Here is a 22,988-nt window from a genome sequence, read left to right as displayed (position 1 = left end):
TTTAAACCCAACATTTCTACCCACAGTAGATGCAACCAGGTCAAAAACTGACTCCATTTCTTGGTATGTTTATTGCAAATTAAAACCTTTCAAAGAAATACTTATTGTAAGACTCATGGGATTTCTTAACCCAAATAACATCTGATGTATTTACCCAACTGAAGGAAACCTGTATTTGTTAACAACTTCCTTTTCGTTGAGGGCAAGTATTTCCAGCAAAGTAAGGGTGTGGCAAAGGATGCAGTATGCACACCAGTATATGTAAACCTTGTCATGACCCATTGGGAGAGAGAATATGTCTTCATAGGTTCATAGGTTTGTACTAGGCTATCTGCCCTAGGGCATTTATTAGCCTAGCCAGAGTGTGTGTGGCTTTCACCACCCCTTAGGATGAGAATACTACGCCCTTTTAGGGTTTAGTTTACTGTGCCTCTGTCTAGTAGTGACACAGAGATGACCCCCGGGGTAAACCTACGATCTCCCATCCACTCGTCGAGATTTCTCTTGAATAGAGTCAGTGAGGGGCTCTGCCTAACATGGACTGGGATTCTGTTCCAGAGTGTAGGGAGCCTCTGGGTTATGAATCTGTCCCTCCAGCACGTCCTATTTATTTCTGTGTTGAGGTTTAAGTCTCTTGTTCTCGTGGCTCTGATGGATTTGGATTTTCTGAGGTGGAGCATGTCCATTAATTCCGGATTGGATATGGCCTTGTACGTCAGGCACAGATCACCTCTGAGTAGGCGGTATGTGACTGAATAGAGCTGGAGTTTTTTCAGTCGGGCAGCATATGACATATGTTTAAGACCCTTTATCCTCTTGGTGAGGAACTTTTGGGGTCTTTCCAACTGCTGCAGGTGTCGGGTGAGATACATCCCAAATGGGGCATTGTACTCAATCATTGGCCTGATAAGAGAAGAGTACAGGGGCACAATGACCTCTCTTGATCTAGATGTGAAACCCTTCATGATAAGGTGGGCAATATAGAAGGTCTTCCTAAACACTTTGGCAATGTGAATGTCAAATGAGAGGTTACTGTCAACCTGGGTCCCTAGGTCCCTGATTACCTCTTCCGTTTAATGGATTACCACCTATGTGGTAATTTGTCGGTACCTTGTTTTTCCCAAAGGGTATGACTATACATTTTTGGCGTTCAGCTTAAGGCCATGGCTCTGGCACCAATTATCCATTTCTATGAGGCCTCTCTGAAGGATGTTTGTGTCCGCTGGAGTATCAATTATGGCCCAGTTTGCAGTCATCTGCGAACTTTGTCAGCCACAATCCTCCTATGTTTGCCTGTACCTCGGAAAAATAAATGCCGAACAAGAGGGGTCCCAGGACTGAGCCCTGTGGGACACCGCTTGTGACTGGCTTAGAGTCTGACATAGCTCCAGCAACTCTGACCCTGTGGGTTCTGTCCTTGAGCCAGTTTGCAACCCATCTTGTGACATATGGGTTTACATTTAAGCTGGTGAGATTGTCTATGATGCCCGAGTGGGGTATTGTGTCAAAGGCTTTTGCAAGGTCAAGGTAGGCTGTGTAAACTGCCTTACCCTCATCAATGGCCTTAGTGACTGTTTCAAAAAAGTCAACCAAGTTCAAAAGGCAGGATCTGCCCTTGACAAAGCCAAATTGGGTAGGATCCAATGTCTGTAGGTCCCCAATGTCTTTGTTTATGAGTTCCATAATGATCCTCTCCATAGCTTTGCAGACCAGGCTCGTCAAGCTTATGGGGCGGTAATTTCCAGGGTCCGTAGAAGCACCGCCTTTGTGAAGTGGGACCACTGTTGCCGTACGCCACTCTTTGGGTAAATATCCTGTAGTAAGGCTAAGATTAAACAGCAGCCTTATGTGTGGGTTTAGTTCCTCTTGGAGTTCATGTAGCACACAGCCCGGGACACCATCCGGTCCCATTGATGCTGTGTTTTAGCTTTAGAGAGGGCGGCTCTCACCTGGGCATCTGAGATGTTAGGGAGGCTACACTCTGCTGGGATAGATTTTTCTACTTTTTGGGGGGAGGGGGAGGAGAAATTTGCACCAAACCTGTCTGCCAGAATGTTGGCAATGTCAGTGGGTTCAGTGTATTTTGTGTCATTTTGGACTAACTCTGAGCATATCTGGGAGTTTCCACCCAGGTTTCTAACATAGCTAAAGAAGGCCTTGTGATTGTCTTTTGTGTCTTTTGCGATTTTTCTCTCAAAGTTGGCCTTGGATGATTTTATGAGTGATCGTAGTTTTTTGCTAGTACTAATCAGAGATGCCTTCCCTTTTAGGGATTTTGCTCTGTCATGTAGTAGCTTCCTCCTCCTGTTGTAAAGTTTGTTTATGGCTGGGGTCCACCAGACCGGCCTGCCTTTGGGGAATGGGTTTTGGTTTTATTTGGGATTGCATGATCCATGCATTCTTGAAGGTGCCCATAGAAGGCATTTGCAAAGGATTCAGCAGTGTGGGTTGTGGTTTCCACTGGCCCAGGGGCCTTGAAGGATACCACTTCAGTCTTAAGAAGTGTGAAGTTGGCTTTTGAGAAGTTCTTCACTGTGGTCTTTTGTGCAGGGATGGGGCGGATGTGGATTTCCAGTGAGATTAATTTATGGTCTGATCTTACCAAAGAGGGATATACTTCCGGTGTGGAGCATTTTGTCCCCATGTTTGTGATGATCAGGTCTAGTATATTGTCTCCTCTTGTGGGAATGGTGACTAGTTGTTCCATTGCATTTGAGTTTATGAATTCTAGGAACCTTTGGGCTAGGGTGTTGGGGCTTGAGTAATGTTCCCAGTCTATGTTTGGGTAGTTGAAGTCTCCCAAAATGATGGTATGTGGAGAGACATTCATACTCTTCAGTGTCTTCAGGAAGGCTGTGTGGGGTTCCTGAGTTTGAGAGGGTGGTCTGTAGCATGCTACAAACTGTAAGGCAGTTTTGCCTATGGTTAGTTGCACCTGGATAGTCTCCAATGCTTCGTGCGTTGCCACTAACCTGGAGGTGTGGGTATCTTTGATGAAAATGGATACTCCCCCTCCTTTTGTGGTTCGGTCCAAGTTTTGGGGCCGGAAAGCATGATATGAGGTAAAACCTGATAGTGCTGGGGTGCTCTCAGGAGCCTTGAACCAGGTTTCAGTAATTTGCACAGACATCGATGTTCTCCATACTGAGGAGGGCTTCGAGGGCGTGCATCTTGAGGTTTAGACTTCTGTCACTGAGCAGCATTACCCTTAGTTTTTTTCCACTTGTGTTTTCTAGGGAGGTAGGTATGTCATTTGAGCCTTGCCTAAAAAAGGCACTATGGGGGTGGCAAGAGCCTTGGCCAATATCTGGAAGCCCAGGGGTGACAGGTGCAAGCCATCCCTTGTGAAGCAGCGTGGTTTGTCAAGCATGTCATCCCAAGCAGACAGACATTGGATCCCCTTAGAATGACACCAGTAATTAAGCCAATTGTTAAAACTGATCATTTTGTCTTTGTACTGTGTCATCATTCTTGGTGAGGGTAAGATGCTGCTTAGGGTCAGGGTCATACCGGCTTGGGCTACATAATAAGAGAGCACCTCTATGTCTCTTTTCATGTAGTCCAGGGAGGTACGTCTCAGGTCGTTCACACCGGCATGTACAATGACTGAGTCATATTTGTACTTGCTGTGGAGTGACCTGAGTGCTTGTGTTATGTGGCGGATTCTAGCTCCCGACAGGCAGCTTACTGTGACCTTTTCCTTGTTCAGTCTGGTGAGCGGGACGTCAGTGTGTCTGACTATGGAGTCACCTATTACAAGTGTGTCTGGCATGTTGTTTGGCCTTAAGGGCTGTGACTGTTTAGCACACTGACTTTGTGAACTATGTGTTGCATGTGCTATGTCTTGAGGTGGTGGTTGCTTGGGTGTCTGTTTTGGAGGCCTCTGTTGTTTTGGTAGATTTTTAATCAGCGCCTCCGAGTATGTTTTTGTGTGTTTATGTGTTTGGTTTGCAGTTTGTATAGTTCTATGTGAGACTGGGTTTGTGGTGTGCGTGGTTACCTTCTCCTCCTGACTGGTCTTGCCAGTACTGAATTGAGAAAGCTCAGCCTCCAGTTTGGCTATATAGTTGCATCTCTCGCATATATTTGTATTTGTTGGGAGGAGGAGAGGGTTGTCTGTGTACATGAGGCAATTGTAACATTGCCTCAAGATTCCCAGATTCACCAGCTGAACAGGAGAGGATGCCAGCAACTGACCCTTCGACATGCTAGAAATAGTGAAAAAGATTGCTGTGTAACTGAGTCAGAAAGGACCTATAGGGAAATGGGTATTCAACAGAATTTAGGTGAATGAAGTACTTTCTTTTGTTTAAGAGTGCTTTACCTGTGTAAAAAATGCTTTAGAAGCAAGTGCTGAGCTTTTCAGATAGAGTATAGGCTGTTTAGATTGCAAGTAGAACAGTTCTAAGGGAAAAATTGAAGAGCAGACTTGGAGGGGCCAGAAAAAGTTTAACCTTGTTTAACCGGCGCTGCGCTATGCGCACGACCGTGCAAACACGGATTTTAAGCAGTGAACTACAAAAGAGCTAAGAATGGTCCCAAACAACCAATTACTACAGCTTCTTGTGCTGAGGTCACTTCCCCCAAGGACAGGTAGGCTGCTCAAGGCTCCCCACTCCCACTGGTGAGCAAAGAAACTTCCTTCTATCCAAGTAAGGTAATGGACAACACAGGAACTACACCACAGCCCAGAATACAGAAATGCCTGTATACTGGTCTAAACTAGTCGAGGAAGGCAGGAAAACAAGGATTATTTTTTTGTGTTTTTTTTTTTTGGTAGAAACACACAGAAAATGCAGAGACAGTGATAAATTAGTTACACAGGCTAGCACACTTTAGTGGGCAGCCTCCACAGTTAAATTAAACAAACAAACAAGCAAACTTTCAATTAAATTTGACTAAATGTAACTTTAAGTGCAGATTTTAAAATAAATGCAGTAATCAGTAAAAAAACAGTTCAGGCTAGTTCAAAGTAAGCAACAGAAGCTATTTCCAGTGAAAAAAAAAGCAAAGATACTTAAATCCAGAAGGTAGTCGTTTTTCGGGTTCCTTGCTGCTAGGACCACTCTGTAAACCCACATGGAGCTTGTCTGAGCAGTATAGCCAGAAAAAAACGCCCAGAGGCGGATTTTAAGCAGTGAACTACAAAAGAGATAGGAATGGTCCCAAACAACCAATTACTACAGCTTCTTGTGCTGAGGTCACTTCCCCCAAGGACAGGTAGGCTGCTCAAGGCTTCGATTTTGTTTAGACAAAGCTGGAACTTTACTGGAGGTTTTTGGATGACATATGCAGTTTTTGGAAAGATTCTATAGAGAAACTGGGGGAATTTAAGTATATTAAGTTGTCCACTGTGTTTCTTATATTTACTCATGAACATTTGCTACACAAGTTAAAGTTCATAGACTTGTAAATTAGGAAAGATTACCAACTAGGTAAATTTGTCTTTAGTATTTACAGACACCCCAGCTGCTCTAATACTTTGCTTGATTTTTCTGTCATTTTTTTATTTTTCAGAAAAGAACCCTAATAAAAGGACAAATGGCATAGTTAGCAAAAATAGTGTTGGAGGACACCACCTTACTTACCAAACTGGCATCTTAAAAACTATGCTTTTTAGGATGGGATTATCTTTAAAACTGACAGACATTATTGCTAATGAAGTGATTTGTAAGAGAAAAGTGCCTAAGCCATTAACGGGGAGAACACTAGTTTTGTCCAATAAGAAAAACAAACAAAACCTGCAGGTGTGCAAAGGGTATTTTTTATGACCCACACTATTGACAGTCAAGAAATATGGGACATTTTAATAAAAAATTGGGAAATTGTTCTATACTCTAATAAACTAGATAAAAAAACTTGGGGAGGCACCTAAATTAGTTTACAGAGATGGAATAATATCAAAATGTTAGAAATTAATAAGCAAGGTTTAATTTTGACAAAGGTTATGAAGGGGACATGAAGTTGTAAAATGTGCAGTCAGTGTATGCATATATTACAGGATAACACCTTGTCCATTTGTAATGGCATTGACCTTAAAAGTAAAGCATATTATAATTGTGGTACTAAGGGGGTTGTTTATACCACTACATGTCTAATGTGTGTAGTGTTTTATACTTGTAAAATGAAGAAAAGCCTCTGAGAGGCTATATGAGCACATTGCTGATATTAATAAGATGAAGATGGAAAACATGTTTAAACATGTTAAGGAGTATTCAGATCATGTATTTCAATTTTAGGTAGTTGAAAGTATTACATGAAATCCCAGGGGGAGCCATGGGAATAAAAATTGGAGGCAAGAGAGATGTGGTGGCAGTGCAAACTGAGTGACAGCTCTATTAGTCAGAGCTGCTCTGCATTTGGCATCTTTTGACAGAGGTCCAAAGTGATTCTGCTTTAATCCCATGGCATCCAAGACAAAATTTCAAGAAAATAAGTATACCTTATATTTATATTGCACTTTTTATATTGCACTGTGTGTGATTACTGTATTTCTTCTTTTTCATTGCTGTGACAGCTTATTTTGTGCACTTGATTTTCAACTGTACTTTTGCCTAGATAGCATAGTCTAGATTCAGATCTGCTGAATCTAGCCTGTTTTTGTTACACTTTAACACTAAACCAGCCATCTTATATTAAGAGGGGTTCATCTGCACCCTTGTGGCAGAAGACTGGATCCAGCCTTGTCTAAGCTGGAGATTGCTGGAGGAAGGTTCATAGTGTGCTTTCCTATTGGTAGATTAGCTTAAAAATGTTTAATTTCCCCTGTATTTAAGCCTCACGTTTGCCTGTAGCTGGACACCGCTAACCCCCGTTGCATAGTGTGCAGCTACATTGAAATGCTAGTGGTGCCCTGTATAGATGCAAACTCCTGGAAAATTTTTCCCCTAGACATCTGTTAGTGGGACCCTTACTAGCTTCCCTGCTGCATTGCATGCAACTCAATTGTGCACTAAATGTTGTCACAGTTTTTCACCCCTAGCCTTCAATAGAATAAGCCTCTTTGATAATCCTGTAGCAAAATCTGGTCTAACTAGCCCACTCCCAATAGTACTTAAGGTCAAACCCTGCCATAATGGATGGTCAGTGTCCCATTATTTTTCTGTCCAGTCTGCTTGACATGGGCATCCTGAGGCAATGTAGTAATTGCCTTGTGTATACTGACAATCACTTACTTCTAAAACAAATACGTTGTGAGAGATGTAGTTATACTATGAAATTGGAGACGAGACTCTCTCACATAAGGGCAAATCAAATGCCAAACAGGTTGTCAGCACACACACTTCACCACTCACACAAAGAAGGTCACAACACATAAACCCATGTATGTGGAGGTACTAAAAAGAAGCCTGGCAAAAGATCAGATACCTCCCAAGCACAGACCACTTGCACATGTCTCAGCAAATAAGCCCTAAGGCAAAACATCTAAAAACCAAATGTCGTGGTCATAGAGAATTACAGAGTGAGACACACAGATGTCCCCCCTCACCAGGCTGGACAATGAGAGAGTCACGGTCAGCTGCCTGTCAAGTGCCAGGATCCATCAAATTATGTATGCATTCAAGTCACTCAACAACTATTGTTATATCTTGAGACATCCCTTTCTGGACTATATGAAGAGAGGCAGACATGTCTGAACTCAGACCGTGTCTCAGGCAGGTATGCCCCTACCCCTAAGCAGCATTCTACCTTAACCCAGGATGATGACACAATCTAGACAAAAAAAATGATTGACTTCAACAATTGACTTAGTTTCTGGTGTCAATCCAGTATCTGTCAGCCTGGGAAGTCATGATTGACATGCCATGCTGCTTTGCCAGAGATGGCCTTCACCTGTCTCCTCTAAGCTTTCTCCATATTGCTTTTTAGACAATGTCAAAACAACAACATTTCTGATGTAAAAAAAATCCACTTGAGATAAATTCAGGATTATGCTGCTTAATGCTAGGAATCTTAACAGGAAACTGCACTCCATGGAAGCATTGCTCACCTTGGAAAATACTGATGTCTGTACAGTCACTGAGACATGGTTTAAGACCACAGACAGCCCCCCAGACATGCAAGGCTACATTGCCTTTCACACATTCAGAATTGAAAATGAGTGTGAAAGAACCAAAGGTGGAGCTGTATCCATCTTCATCTTCATCAATACACCTTGAGATCTTTCCCTACTCTGGGACCAGCTAACTATAGGTAAAACCCCATACCACACCATTGTTAGCTATAGGTCCCCCACCATGATCCAACAGAAGCACACTGCCTACATAGACTTACTACAGTCACTCGCTATACAGCCAAATACCTTGGTCATGGGAGATGTCAACTATCCGTCCATTGACTGGGTGACATACATGAGCACAAACATGCTTGCCCTCAGGTTCCTGTACTTTTTCACTACAAATACTCTGGAGCAGATAGTCTGCACCTCCACAAGGGGCTCAAATGTCCTAGACTTGGCATTCACCAAAAAGGTCACTACACTACCCCTGCTTGTTTTCTTCCCTGATAAGGTCAGACCATAAATCACTCTTGTTTGAAGTAACTGTCAGACCTGACACCCCCATGGGAGCAAAAAAATGAAAAATTTCTCCAAAGCAAACTACAGCCTACCAAATGATGATATAAAACATTTCAACCCCTGGCTAACACAGTCAACAATGACTCCTGTGCAGAGGTGTACACAAATGCCCTGGATGATCAGTTCAACTGTATAGACTTGCCCATACCTGACTGGATCAAAACCAGGTCCTCCCCAAAAAACAAGCCACCCTAGTAGACCTCAAGTATAAATAGGTTATATAACAAGAGGAAGAAAACTGATATCTACGAACAAGAGGGAAGTGATTCAGCAGAGGAAGAATACCCTCCGCAGCTTGAAAAAGCAAATTAGATATCCTGTAAAGTCCTCTGAAACTTATTATGAAGCTAAACTATCATCCTTAGCTAAAGATAATCATAAGACATTCTTTAGCTACATCAGAAATCTAAAAGGGAATGCCCAACTATGTGCTTGTAGTGGATGGTACCACCCATACTGAATCTGAGGAAATTGCCAACCTGCTAACTGACAGATTTGGCACAAACTCCTCCCACCGTCCCCACCAGCCATACCCCAAAGCATACCTGACACTAGTCTTCTGCCTAGTATCCCTAGAGAACAGGTCATATCCAGACTCTCCAAGGCCAAAAATATGGCCTCTATGGGACCAGATAACATCCCAGGTGGCTTACTAAACAATCTAAAACATGACCTAGTGGAACCAGTTGGTGGTCTCTTTAACCATAGTGGAGTACTGGCTTTTTTCCAGCAGAGTGGAGAACAGCAACCCCAATCCCTTTGCACAAAAGGGGACCCATCAACTGACCCTGGGGACTATAGACCCATAAGTCTAACCAGCTTCATCTGCAAGGACATGGAAAGAATCATCATGGACCTTGTCAACAAGGACACTGGCGATCTTCAAACTCATGACCCAATCCAGTTTGGCTTCATTAAGGTTAGATCATGCCTATTAAACCTGGTGGAATTCTTTGATAATGTCACCAAAATCCTGGATGAAGACAAAATAGTGCATGCAGCCTATCTTGACTTAGCCAAGGCTTTTGACACAATCCGCCACTCGGGTATCATTGAAAAACTCTACCAGCTTAGGATTAACCCTTATGTCACTAGATGAGTATCCAACTGGCTCACCAACAGAACACATACTGCCAAAGTTGGAGATTCCACCTCTGGCAGTAGACCAGTTACCAGTGATGTACCACAAGGATCTGTGCTGGGCCCTTTACTGTCTGTAATCTATTTCTCGGAAGTCCAGGCTAAAGTAGATGGCCTGTGGCTTACCAAGTTCACTGACTGCAAACTGGGCGCAATCACGGAGTCCCTCAATGTGTTAACATACTACAAAAGGGGCTAATACAGACAAATGATTGCTGCGAAAGCCATGGACTAAAACGATATGCAAAATATTGCATTATCATCTCCTTTGGCAAAGAGGAATTCCCTGCTAATTACAATAGTGACTGCACCCCTGTTAGCTCAAACCCAGTGTTGTGAGACTTGGATACACAGATTGATAGCAATCTAAACTTTGATCAACACTTGTCCATAGTGATTAAAAAAATGTTCTACATTGTGCACATCATCAGTAAAGGCATCGCATCAAGGTCTAAAGATGTTGCAACTCCTCTGTACTTGACCCTCATCAGACCACTAATAGAGGAGTACAACATTACTCTTTTGAGTGTACCTCACCAGACACATGTAGCAGCTGGACAGACCACAGAGGTTTCTCATCAAGAAAATTCAGGGAAACTTGTGCCTGGCCTAGTCTCTGACCTTGCCTTCCTGGAAATGCTGCACATCCACAAATCAACTAGAACAAGTCACTTGCTCTGGGGATCTTAACCTAGCTAGCCTTTGATATTAACAGAGCATGCTGGAGAGACATATCCTCCAGTGATTGCCGCTTCTCTGGAATAAACTCCCAGTTCATGTGAAGAAGAGGACTGTATTCAAGAGCAATCTAGACAGTTAGATGGGAGACCATAAATTCACCCCAGGGGGAGCATTTTTGTTCCTCATGGACAGGGTAGTCAGTGCTGATCATAGACTCGCTCGTCGAATAACAACCAATTGACCAAGGTCAATTAGGGTAACTTTGGTATAACATGATGAGTCTTGTAAAGGCTCAAGGGCTATAATATCCAATGAATCTATGAGTGCAGACTCACATCCTGGCTTAAATCATTCATTCTGTTTTTAATTTCTCCAAATCTCTTGGGTTTCTGATACCATGATGGGAATGGACCCCATTCCTAAGTCAAAGTACGATTAAAGTTCATGAAATTAGTATTGTTTTACTCTTTGATGTCAGCGAAAATCGCTCTTCGCAGCATCCGCAACATGTCCAGTAATGACTCCTTTTGCAGTTCGTACAAAGCTACATATATTGGTAGCGTATCTAAATATGCTTGTAGACTTTATTTTTTTATAAGACCCGTTGCTCCTACTACTATTGGAAGTATCTGGGTATCCTTCTTCCATATTGCTCTCTTTTCTGCTTGCAGATCATGATATGTTATAACTTTGTGTCTCTGTAAGCAGGACAGTGTAGGCACTGGGTGTGATGATTTCAATGATCAATGCATCTTCTTTTCATGGACTGCTATATCTGGTTTTCTAGCATCTATCTTTTGAATTGTTGGTAATGGATGATCCCTTGTAATGTAAACTTCATCATTTTCTATGATGCTTTGTGGTTCATGTTTCCAGTGTTTTACAGCCACTTCACTGTCATAATGTTTGCACAATCCCGAGTGCAACAGTCTCGCCACATTTTTATGCCTTTCAGTGTACAGTCCCTCTGCCATTATTATGTCACAACCAGCAATGAGGTGCATAACTGTTTCCAATTCGATTTTACAAAACCTACATTTATCTGTTTCTCCCACATGTTCAGTAGACTTTGTAAACGAGTGTGTATGTAGCCCACTATATTGAGCCACCAATATTAACCTTTCATCTCTTGGTTTGAATTCACCTCTCCTTAACCATTCCTGCATTCTTTCCTGATCAACATGAGGTTCTTCCAGAAGTTTTTTACATTTGCAACTATATTTATGAGTTTTCCACATTTCTTGCCTTGTCATCTGGACCTTTACCTTATATTCTTTCTTTTGTTTTTTGGTACATTCAGTTGCTGCCTGATTTTTATCTACTTCTGGTTTGATTTCCATTCCTGCTTGACGGCGATATGCTTCTGCTAAGTTATGCAGATAAGTCAACTTAGATTTATTCTCCTCATGTTTCAAAACTTTCACTATGTTTGGGTCTTGTAAGGTCACCAAATATGTGTGGAGTCCCACAATTTCAGATCTGTACATGTAATCAGTTTCAAGGAGGCCCATCCCCCCTTCGGAATGGGGAATATATAATCTTGGAATGCACTGATTTTTATAGATCATTTGGTGAACATGAAGTATCCGTCTTGTTTTAATATCTAATTTAGCGAACACGTTTTGGGGCCATTCATTCCAAAACTGTAAGTTAGGACATTCTCCCTTATGGGTATTTTGAAGTTGTGGCAGATGAATTATTGATGTTAATGCTGTTTTGGAAACTACATTATTTTACAACAAATTATTTAAATTTTATGCCTCAGTTGACTGGTGCTTTAGAAAATGTTCTATTAGTATATTTAACTATCTATGTTTTTAATATGAGGAAAGTGTATCCTTGTCAAATGAAAGGAAGTCTAGATTGTCACGAGGTTCTTAAAAATACATTTATAGGTTCATAGGTTCATACTAGGCTATCTGCCCTGGGGCAATTATAAGCCTAGCCCGATTCTGTATGCCTTACGCCACCTCTTGATTTGAGTATACTGTGCCCTTTTTAAGGTTTAGTTTACTGTGTCTCTGTCTAATAGTGACACAGGAGTAATCCCTGGGACAAACCTACGATCCCCCATCCACCTATCGAGATTCTTCTTGAAGAGATTCAGTGAGGTGCTCTGCCTCACATGAACTGGAATTCTATTCCAGAGCGAAGGGAGCCTCTGGGTTATGAACCTGTCCCTCCAGCAAGTTCTATTTATTTCTGTGCTGAGGTTCAAGTCCCTCGAGCGTGTGGCTCTAAGGGATTTAGATTAACTGAGGTGGAGCATGTCCATTAATTCTGGATTTGACATAGCTTTGTATGTCAGGCATAGATCGCCTCGAAGTAGGCAGTATGCAACTGAGTAGAGCTGGTGTTTTTTTAACCGAGCAGCATATGGCATCTGTTTGAGACCCTTGATCCTCTTGGTGAGATACTTTTGGGGTCTTTCTAATTGCTGCAGGTGTCGGTTAAGGTACATCCCAAAAGGGGCATTGTATTCTATGATGGGCCTTATGAGGGATGAATAAAGGGGCATGATTACCTCTCTTGATCTAGATGTGAAACCCTTCGTGATGAGGTGGGCTATGTAGAAGGTCTTTCTAACCACTTTGGCAATGTGGTTTTCAAAGGAGAGATTGCTATCAGCTATCAACAGGTCCCTAATAACTTTCTCTGTACTTAATGGGTTTCTGCCTATGTGGTAATTTGTGGGCACATTGTTTTTGCCAAAGGGTATGACTATACATTTTTTGGCATTTAGCTATAAACCATGGCGCTGGCACCATTTATCTGTCTCCGTGAGACCTTTTTGAAGGATGTTTGTGTCAGCTGGAGAGTTTATTATGGCGCCCAGTTTGCAGTCGTCTGCGAACTTGGTGAGCCATAGTCCTCCCACATTTGCCTGTACCTCAGAAAAGTATATACCGAACAAGAGTGGTCCCAGGACAGAACCCTGTGGGATGCCACTTGTGACCGGTTTCGAGTCTGACATGGCTCCAGCAACTCTCACTCTCTGGGTTCTGTCTTTGAGCCAGTTTGTGACCCATCTTGTGACATAGGGGTTTATATTTAAGCTGGATAGCTTATCTATGATGCCCGAGTGGGGTATTGTGTCAAATGCCTTTGCAAGGTCCAGATAGGCTGTGTGGACTACCTTCCCTTCATCTATGGCTTTGGTGACTGTTTTGAAGAAGTCAACCAGGTTCAAAAGGTAGGATCTGCCCTTGACAAAGCCGAACTGGGTAGGATCTAGTGTATGTATGTCCCCAATGTCTTTGTTTATGAGCTCCATGATGCTCCTCTCCATAGCCTTGCAGACTAAGCTAGTCAGGCTTATGGGGCGATAGTTTCCAGGGTCCGTAGAGGCTCCACCTTTGTGGAGTGGGACCACTGTTGCTGTATGCCATTCTGTGGGCACATATCCTGTAGTGAGGCTGAGATTGTATAGCTGTTTTATTTGAGGGATTAGTTCCTCTTGGAGTTCATGTAGGACACAACCTGAGATGCCATCTGGTCCCATGGAAGCAGTGTTTTTTGCTTTGGAGAGGGCAGCCTTCACCTGAGCATCAGAGATGTTTGGCAGGCAGTCCTCTGCTGGGATAGATTCTTGCTCTTTTGGGGGGGGGGAGTTTGCACTGAACCTGTCTGCCAGGATATTGGCGATGTCTGTGGGTTCAGTGCATTTTTTGTCATTTAGAATCAACTCAAAACAAGTCTGGGAGTTGCATCCCAGGTTTCTAATATAACTGAAAAAAAGCCTTATGATTGTCTTTGGTGTCCTGTGCAATTTTTCTCTCAAAGCTGGCCTTGGAGGATTTTATGAGGGATCATAATTTTTTGCTAGTACTGATCAGAGATGCCTTCCCTATTAGGGATTTTGCTCTATCATGTAGTAGCTTTCTCCTTCTGTTGTACAGTTTATTTATGGCAGGGGTCCACCAGACTGGACGCCTGCCTTTGGATGATTGGGTCTTGGTTTTGTTTGGGATAGCATGATCCATGTATTCCTGGAGATGTCCGTAGAATGCGTTTATATAGGATTCTGCAGTTTGGGCCGTAGTCTCCACTGGCCCTGGGGCCTTGAAGGATTCCACTTCAGTTTTGAGAAGTGAGAAGTTCACTTTTGAGAAGTTTTTCACTGTGATTTTCTGGGCTGGGGGTGGGGTCGGGATGTGGACATCCAGTGAAATTAATTTATGGTCTGATCTTACCAATGAGGGATATACTTCTGGTGTGGAGCATAGAGTCCCCATGTTGGTAATGATCAGGTCTAGTATGTTGTCCCCTCTTTTGGGAGTGGTGACTAGTTGTTCCATAGCATTTGAGTTTATAATTTCCAGGAACCTGTGGGTTAAGGTGTAAGGTGCTGGGGCTTGAGTAGTGCTCCCAGTCAATGTTTGGGTAGTTGAAGTCGCCCAATATAATGGTGTTCGGAGAGATCTTCATGTTCTCCAATGTTTTCAGAAAAGCTGAATAGGATTCCTGACTTTGAGAGGGTGGTCTGTAGGATGCTATAAACTGAAAAGCAGTCTTGCCCACTGTTAGTTGCACATGGATGGTCTCTGATACTTCGTGCAATGCCACTAACCTGGAGGTGTGGATATCCTTGATAAATATGGAAACTCCCCCTCCTTTTGTGGTTCGGTCCAGGTTTTGGGGCTGAAAAGCATGATATGAGGTATAGCCTGGTAGTGCTGGGGTGCTCTCTGGAGCCTTGAACCAGGTTTCTGTCACTGCACAGATATCGATGTTCACCATACTGAGGAGAGCTTCGAGTGCGTGCATCTTGAGGTTAAGACTTCTGGCGTTTAGCAGCATTATCCTTAGTTTCTTGTTCCTTGTGCTGTCTATGGGGGTGGGTTTGACTTTTGAGCCTTGCCTAAAAAAGGCACTATGGGGGTGGGAAGAGCCTTTGCCAATATCCGAAAGTCCAGTGGTGACAGGTGCAAGCCGTCCCTAGCGAAACAACGTGGCTTGTCGAGCATGTCATCCCAGGCTGACAGACACTGGATCCCCTTTGAATGACACCAACATTTTAGCCAATTGTTAAAATCGATCATTTTGTCTTTGTACTGTGGCATCATTCTAGGTGAGGGTAAGATGCTGCTCAAGGTCAGGGTCATACCAGCCTGGGCTACATGATCAGAGAGCTCCTCTATGTCTCTTTTCATGTAAAAGCAGGTGTCGTAAAGGTAAACGATTGTTCTGAAGTCCAAGATGCATTAAAGGATGAAAGTGCTTAATGATTTTGAATCTTTTATTTTTAATTGGTGTGTGTTTTTAATAAAGGTTTTGCTGCAACTTCTGGTACGTCCCTAGTTTATTGGTTTGAATTCCTGGTTGTTCCCTTTAATATTGTGAGTGTTACCTGTTGCACCTCTGGCACTCATGGTGCAAAAGCTGTTGTTCTATTAACATTTCAAATGAATCACATTAATATTATAAAAAAAATGTATTGGATTTTGGTCCTTTGCCCCCCCCCCCCCCCTGCTCACACACACACACACACACACACACACACACACACACACACACACACACACACACACACACACACATACTTTTGTCTCTGACCAGAATTCTTGAGAAAAGCTGAAAGATACACATTTGTATGTTTGCTGTCCACCAACACAGGTTAATACAGAATTTCATAATGAGGAGACTCATCAGTTTTCAGATACTATTGTTAACATTGTGCTGCTCCTTTGTTTTATTCATTTATTGATCTTCACTATACTATTCCTTCATTTTATTCATTTATTGATTTCATTGGCAGTGTACAAAGTATACAGGATATTGTACACAGTTTATGTTGCAGCTATGGCAGATTGTATGCAGTGTCATAAAGAATTACATCACCTATGTCAAAATAACTCGGGTACATCTGCAGAGTTCTGTATATAAACTGTTCCAAAAGTAAACCAAAATCAGCACTGGGTAACATCTGTAACCTGGGCAGCATACTCCTCACCCTGAGGACATTCAAATGATTTCATTTTAGCTACTAGTTCCCACAAAGTTGATATTTATCTTTTTAATGACTACAAATAATGCAATGACAGTGTTGTAGCTTTTTATTTACTGAACCAGGAAAAAGTCGAAAGACACAACATTTTTGTTCATAGTTTATTGTTTGTTTTTTTCTTTTTCTTTCTTGGCTGCTCACAGTTCAAAATTGAAGTATTTATTTTAACTTGCAGTTGTAAAATTTATAAATAGTTCAACAAAGATTCTCTAAAGATTTTGTCTGCGACAGTCTGTCATATTAATTATTCATAAGCCCTCTCTTATTGCTCTTCCTTTAGTGCTCTGGGCTTTGAATATTAATAAGTACTTTTGTGGAAGATAGGACCTATTTTAGTGTTGGACAGGAAGCAGTTGTAGTACCTGGAATCTGTGAGGCAATTTACTTTAAAGAGCAGACAGTTAAGATTTTTCAAAAGTTGTTTTTGTGAACTCAGCAGCTTGTACCTTGAACAAAGCAGTTAGTGTTGATGTCTAAAACAAGATTAGAACCATGAAATTGGAGGTAAGTGATTTTATAGTGTTGCTGCAGCAGAACCTGGAGGTTTGTGCAAATATTATATGTGGCAGCTGTTTGTATCCCTAAACACAGCGGTTAGTGTTAATGCTTGAAACAGGTTCAGAATCGTGAAACTGAAAGTTAGGAATGCTGCTTACATGGAGTGATGGTCGGTATTTTTAGGGTAGATATTGTTTGTGGCTTTATTCTTTAAAACAGCTGATGTTATCTATGAACTGGGCAATCGATGTTGGTGACTGAATGAAACAGGATTAAGACTAAGATCTGCAGATCTGCATACTGAGCATATACCCTGCTGCTACAGGGGAACTTGCTGTCCTGTAGTATCACATCAAATTTTTACATAGAAATAAATATACTTGTATTACAATGATTATCTCAAAAAGCTTTTAACAGTGGAAATGACATGATTGCAAAAAAGTCTGAAACAAAATTTTCAATGAGTAATTTGTAGATTATCTTTTACAGTGAGAACAGCTGGCACTTAGTAATGGTTGTCAAAGAAATAAAGGGGGACTAGCTGTATTTCACAGCTGTATACTATAGTATGAGGGAGAACAATGCTTTATTCCGGTTTCATACACCAATATACAAGGGAGAACAGCTCTCTGTTCTGTTTCCAGTCAATTGGTGCAGAATATATTTCTGAGTATCTGTAGCAATGCTGTGCTCATTTCATGGCTTTAAGGGCAGATCCTGCCTCTTAAACCTGGTTGATTTCTTTGAAACAGTCACCAAGGCCATTGATGAGGGGAAGGTGGTCCACACAGCCTACCTGGACCTTGCAAAAGCCTTCAATACAATACCCCACTCGGGCATTATAGATAAACTCACCAGCTTAAATATAAACCCCTATGTCACTAGATGGGTTGCAAACTGGCTCAAGGACAGAACCCACATGGTTAGAATTGCTGGAGCCATGTCAGACTCCAAACTAGTTACAAGTGGCATCCCACAAGGCTCAGTCCTGGGACCTCTCTTGTTCGGTATATATTTCTCGGAGGTACAGGCTAACACGGAAGGACTGTGGCTGACCAAGTTCGCAGATGACTGCAAACTGGGCGCCATAATCGACTCTCCAGCCGACACAAGCATCCTACAAAAGGGCCTCATAGAAACAGACAACTGGTGCCAGAGCCATGGCATCAAGCTAAACGCCAAAATGTGTATACTCATCCCCTTTGGCAAAAACAAAGTGCCCACAAATTACCACATAGGTGGTAATCCATTAAGTACGGAAGAAATAATTAGGGACATGGGGACCCAAGTTGATAGCAATCTCTCATTTGACAACCACGTGGCCAAAGTGGTTAGAAAAACATTTTATATAGCCCACCTAATCATGAAGGGATTCTCACATCTAGATCAGGGGAGGTCATCGGGCCTCTTTACTCCTCCCTCATCAGGCCCATAATTGAGTACAATGCCCCTTTTGGGATGTACCTTACCAGACACCTGCAGCAACTGGAAAGACCCCAAAAGTACCTCACCAAGAGGATCAAAGGGCTCAAACAGATGCCATATGCTGCCCGGTTAAAGAAACTCCAGCTCTACACAGTGGCATACCTCCTGCTCAGAGGCGATCTGTGCCTGACGTATAAAGCCATGTCCAACCCGGAATTAATGGACATGCTGCACCTCAGAAAATCCAAATCCCATCGAGCTACGTGCTCGAGAGACTTGAACCTCAGCACTGAAATAAATAGGACCTGCTGGAGGGACAGATTCATAACCCAGAGGCTCCCTTCACTCTGGAATAAAATCCCAGTCCAGGTTAGGCAGAGTCCCTCATTGACTCTCTTCAAGAGGAATCTTGATGAGTGGATGGGAGATCGTAGGTTTACCCCGGGTATCACTTCTGTGTCACTGTTAGACAGAGGCACAGTATACTAACCTCGAAAAAGGGCATAGTAAAATCCATTTAAAATGGGTGGCGAAAGCCAAACACACTCTGGCTAGGCTTATAAATGCCCTAGGGCAGATAGCCTGGTATGGACCTATGAACCTATGTAGTACACTGTAGAGGACATTGGTGTTGTCTTCAGGAATGTATAACCTGCACTGTGCTTGTATACACCAGGGTGTGGGTGGTTGAGGATATGTCTATTGACAGTGATGCTTTTTTGTTTTCATGGAAAAAACACACTGATGAAATGAACAGACCCCCTTCTATACCTGTAGTTACTCTCCATTCAGTATTGTTTTGAATTCTACAAATTTTTGCATTAATTAAAACTGCAGTCTGTTGCTCCTAACCGTCTACCATCAGAAATTCCTGAAGATCTCTGCGAGTTCACTAACCTACCCTGTTTGCACAATTATAAATCGCTCTGTGAAATAAGAGCAGGTAGCATTCTACTGGGAATGGGCACTGTATGTAATACTGCAGAGGTGCAAAGATGCTGTCTTTTCATTCCTGGCTGTGGACATTGGAGTTGAAGGAACTGTGGTGATCCTCAACTTTTCACAAGTTAAGTTAATGTGATTATTAAATTACTGTGAAAACTCAAATGTCATTCAATAGACTGATTATTTTGCTTTTATTATAGCAGGTAATGTAATTGATTCTCTTAGCACTGAACTATAAATAACTTTTATACATTAAAGACGTGGCTCACTGTTTTAGACTGCATCGTATTGCCAGAAGAACAGAATTCATGCTGTTCATACATAAATATTAGCAGAACACCTGTGTTTTCCTCTCTTCTTCTGTCCTTTAGCTCCTCTTCACTTGCCTGGTGCCTACTGTACCTTCTCCCATTAAAACCATTTATTTCTTCAGGGGCAAGCGGCAGGCATGCTTAGGAATGCAAGAAGCCTACAACTCATTCTTTCTTGCCCCGGTAGCCCCGTTTGCCTATATGCTTCCCCTCTGGGCAAAGCAAGACAGCTTTGGGACCAATGGAGTGGCATACCCTCCCTCCATAGGTTGGTATTAGGGTATCGGCCCTAGGACCTATATAAGCCTAGCCATAACAATTCCCTGGATATTTCTTCCCACAATATTTACTTCCCTGGACCCCTTGAGCTCTCCACAATTCTGCCTACCTCAGGGAAGTATACTTTCTACCATGGTATTCCACAAGCTACTGCTGTGCAGGACATCATTTGGAAGCACGTGCCTAATAGCCTTATGCTCCAAAGGAGTAACATCCAGTGTTTTCATTAGGTGTTTCCCTAGACAGAGAGCCAGAGCCACCTTCCTCCCCTCTAGGGTGGGCAAAATAGCTGTGGTCACTCATTTCCATCTTCCTTGGGCCATCTGAGCCAGCATCATGCCTCTAATTAAACACAGATTGTCAGGGTCACAGCCAGTGCTTTATCCCTCCTCATTGTAAGTGTATACAGCTCAGTGGATATGTTTGATCTTAATAACTTTGATATCTGTACAATTCAGACTAAATTAAGGCTGAATATTACTTGACTAGCCCATCTCCAGTTATTGAAGTCTGCTTTACTAAGGTTATGGGCTGTGTTCTTCAAAGTCAGCTAAAATTTGCATTTGAGTAATGTTTTCAGTTGCAACCAGAAACGTGGAATATTATAGTAGGCTTAACTTTCTTTATAGGTAGAACTAGACTTTTTGGTGCAATTTGTTTTGCCTGTTCTCACCTGTTTTATACCCAGCCCAGCTTCTAACATTGATGTTGCCATCACTTCAACATAAACCTGAGTAAGGTCAAACGAGAACTGCCTGAGCCACTGCTGGTCATTGTGGTGTGATTCGCCATTGTGTTTTCCTGCACAACTTACATTTGTTAGTGTGATCATCATCTCTTTTCAATACAAAGGCATTTTGTCTGTACATTTTTCTGTAATTCAAGTAGTTCTTCACAATCTCATACCATGTAATTGAGGCAAACTCTTTCACCTCAGGACATCATTTGGTAGGTTGTTCATCTTCATCACCCCTTTTTTCTCATTTTTCTACACGGGGTTTGGGTGCTATGTCTACTGTCACATCTCTATCTCAATTCAGTCACATCTCTATCTCAATTCAGTGCTGCTCTCCTGTCTTTTTTGGCCATCATGCCTGACTATCGAAGGTCTTCTTGCCCAATCCATTCATCTGTTTGCTGGACATCCTTGTTTCCTCTTGCGTTCTTTCTGTTTGTCCCAAATCTTCTTTACCAGATTGTCTTCTGCCTTCCTGCACTTGTGCATAAACCATCATAATTTGTACTCTTTGACATTCTTTGCAATTGAAGATACTTTGACCTCTGCTCCGATGTCTTCTTTTCTTCACCTGTCTTGCACTGTGTGTCCCAACACTCATCAGAGGCTCTTCATCTGTATCACCACTAGCCTCCTTACCTGTTCTACTGTCACTGCCCAGGCTTCTGTACCACACAGTAGTACTGGTCACACCTGTTTTGTACGCTGTACTTTTTAGTATCTTTGGCCTTCTTCTGTCATACACTACCTCTGACACTCTGTGCCAGTTGGCTGCAGCCCCTCTGATTCTAGATTTGACCTCCAGATACTTGAAACTGTTAGAAAATTGTTGTTTCTGTACTCATTTTCATACCATGCACTTTTCAGTTTTGTATTCCATTCCTCTATCATTTGCTGAAGCTCCTGTTCAGAGTCTGCTTGTTATGCGGCTTTGTTGATATGCCCCCTCCAGCCTGTTTACTAATGTAGTCCATCATTAGTATGAACATCAGTTGGGCTGAGAGCTGAATCCTGATGCACACCCACTCCCACTAAGAACACTGATTCCAAACACTGTTTATATTTGTGTCATTGGGTCCTTGTACATAGCATGCACTAATTCTGCCCATATTTCGTGGACTTCAGCCCATCTCAGGATTGTTCACATCAGCTTTCTTGGGACATTGTCTTGTGTTGTTTTCTCCAAGTCTGGGGATGCCCAGTTGGATATTCTTATCTCTTAATTATTTTCCACAATCTGTCTCACTGCAAACATCTGGTCAATTGTGCTGCATCCTGATCTGAATCCATACTGCCCATCTCCCAGTGGTGTTGTCAGTCACCCCCTAGAGCACTTTCATGCAGTATAACAGGTGTATGGTACCTTTATACTGCCCACAATGGTGGATGTCCCATTGTTCTTGTACACAGGCACTAGGAAGCCTATTCTGTAGTCACCTGGGATACTTTTCTCTCCATATTGCTGTGAGTACCCTCAGAAGCCATTTCTCTGCTAACTGACCCAACATCTTAATCATATCTGCTGTGACCTCATCTAAGGATGTTGCTTTCCTTCACTTTATTTTCCTTAGTACTTAATTCTTCTAGGATGGACTTGTCCTTCTCTTTAATTGCACGCTCTGTATGTGACAGCACATTTTTTTCTTTTAAAAGTTGCTGGAAGAAGTCATTTTGTTTGTCTTTAGTGTCCCGTGGACATTACTGAAAATTGAAAGTACAAAATGTCAACGTTAGCAATGTCTACATGCTTTTACTCATGTTCCAAGGAACAACCCTGGACTTTTTCAAATTATAAAACATGCACCCCATACCTCCTGCTAATTTATTCCAGCTCCTGACTGCACAGTCCCCAGGGAAAGGGCATATTCCCCAATCCTGAATATTGTTGAACTTGCACATAAGTTGGCCATCTGTTTTGTCGACCAAAGTGGGTTGACAAGTGTGTTGACAAAACAGATGTCAGCATTAGGAAGTTTTGCTTATTTGAAGTGATCCCATATTAATCTAAATTAGACGGACCATTACATAATTCAAGGGTCTTTACCATTTTTTTCAAGTTTGTGAAACCCTGGATTTAGTATATTTAATTTCTGGAGGTGTGGGGTGATGTAAGGGGCAAAGCCTCCAACGTAAAAGTTTTACATCTGTGATCACTTTTTTGATGATTTTGGTAGTCAGTGATCGAGTTTATTTGAGGTGTTGTATTTCGATCAAATTCTCCTATGATCATTCATTATAAATTTGTGTGTGTTACACGTAAATATAAATATATATATATATATATATATATGTGTGTGTATATATATATATATATATATATATATATATGTATATATATATATATATATATATATATATATATGTGTGTGTGTGTGTGTGTGTGTGTGT

At 42.0% G+C, this 22,988-nt stretch overlaps 1 protein-coding gene across 1 annotated transcript in view; it reads left to right on the top strand.

Annotated features, from left to right (window-relative positions):
• The first annotated feature begins 16,774 nt into the window (after window positions 1-16,774).
• LOC122797896 (putative protein ZNF720) overlaps window positions 16,775-22,988 on the top strand; it is a 61,312-nt gene continuing 55,098 nt past the window's right edge. The window contains exon 1 of the mRNA XM_044066415.1: window positions 16,775-16,910. Coding sequence (XP_043922350.1) covers window positions 16,899-16,910 — 12 coding nt within the window. The 5' untranslated portion in view covers window positions 16,775-16,898. The remainder of the gene's footprint in view (window positions 16,911-22,988) is intronic.

The sequence above is a fragment of the Protopterus annectens genome, chromosome 3.part1 (assembly GCF_019279795.1).
Source record: "Protopterus annectens isolate FY-2018-M chromosome 3.part1, PAN1.0, whole genome shotgun sequence".
NCBI classification, from domain to species: Eukaryota; Metazoa; Chordata; order Ceratodontiformes; family Protopteridae; genus Protopterus; species Protopterus annectens.
This window is presented reverse-complemented; position numbering and strand designations above follow the sequence as displayed.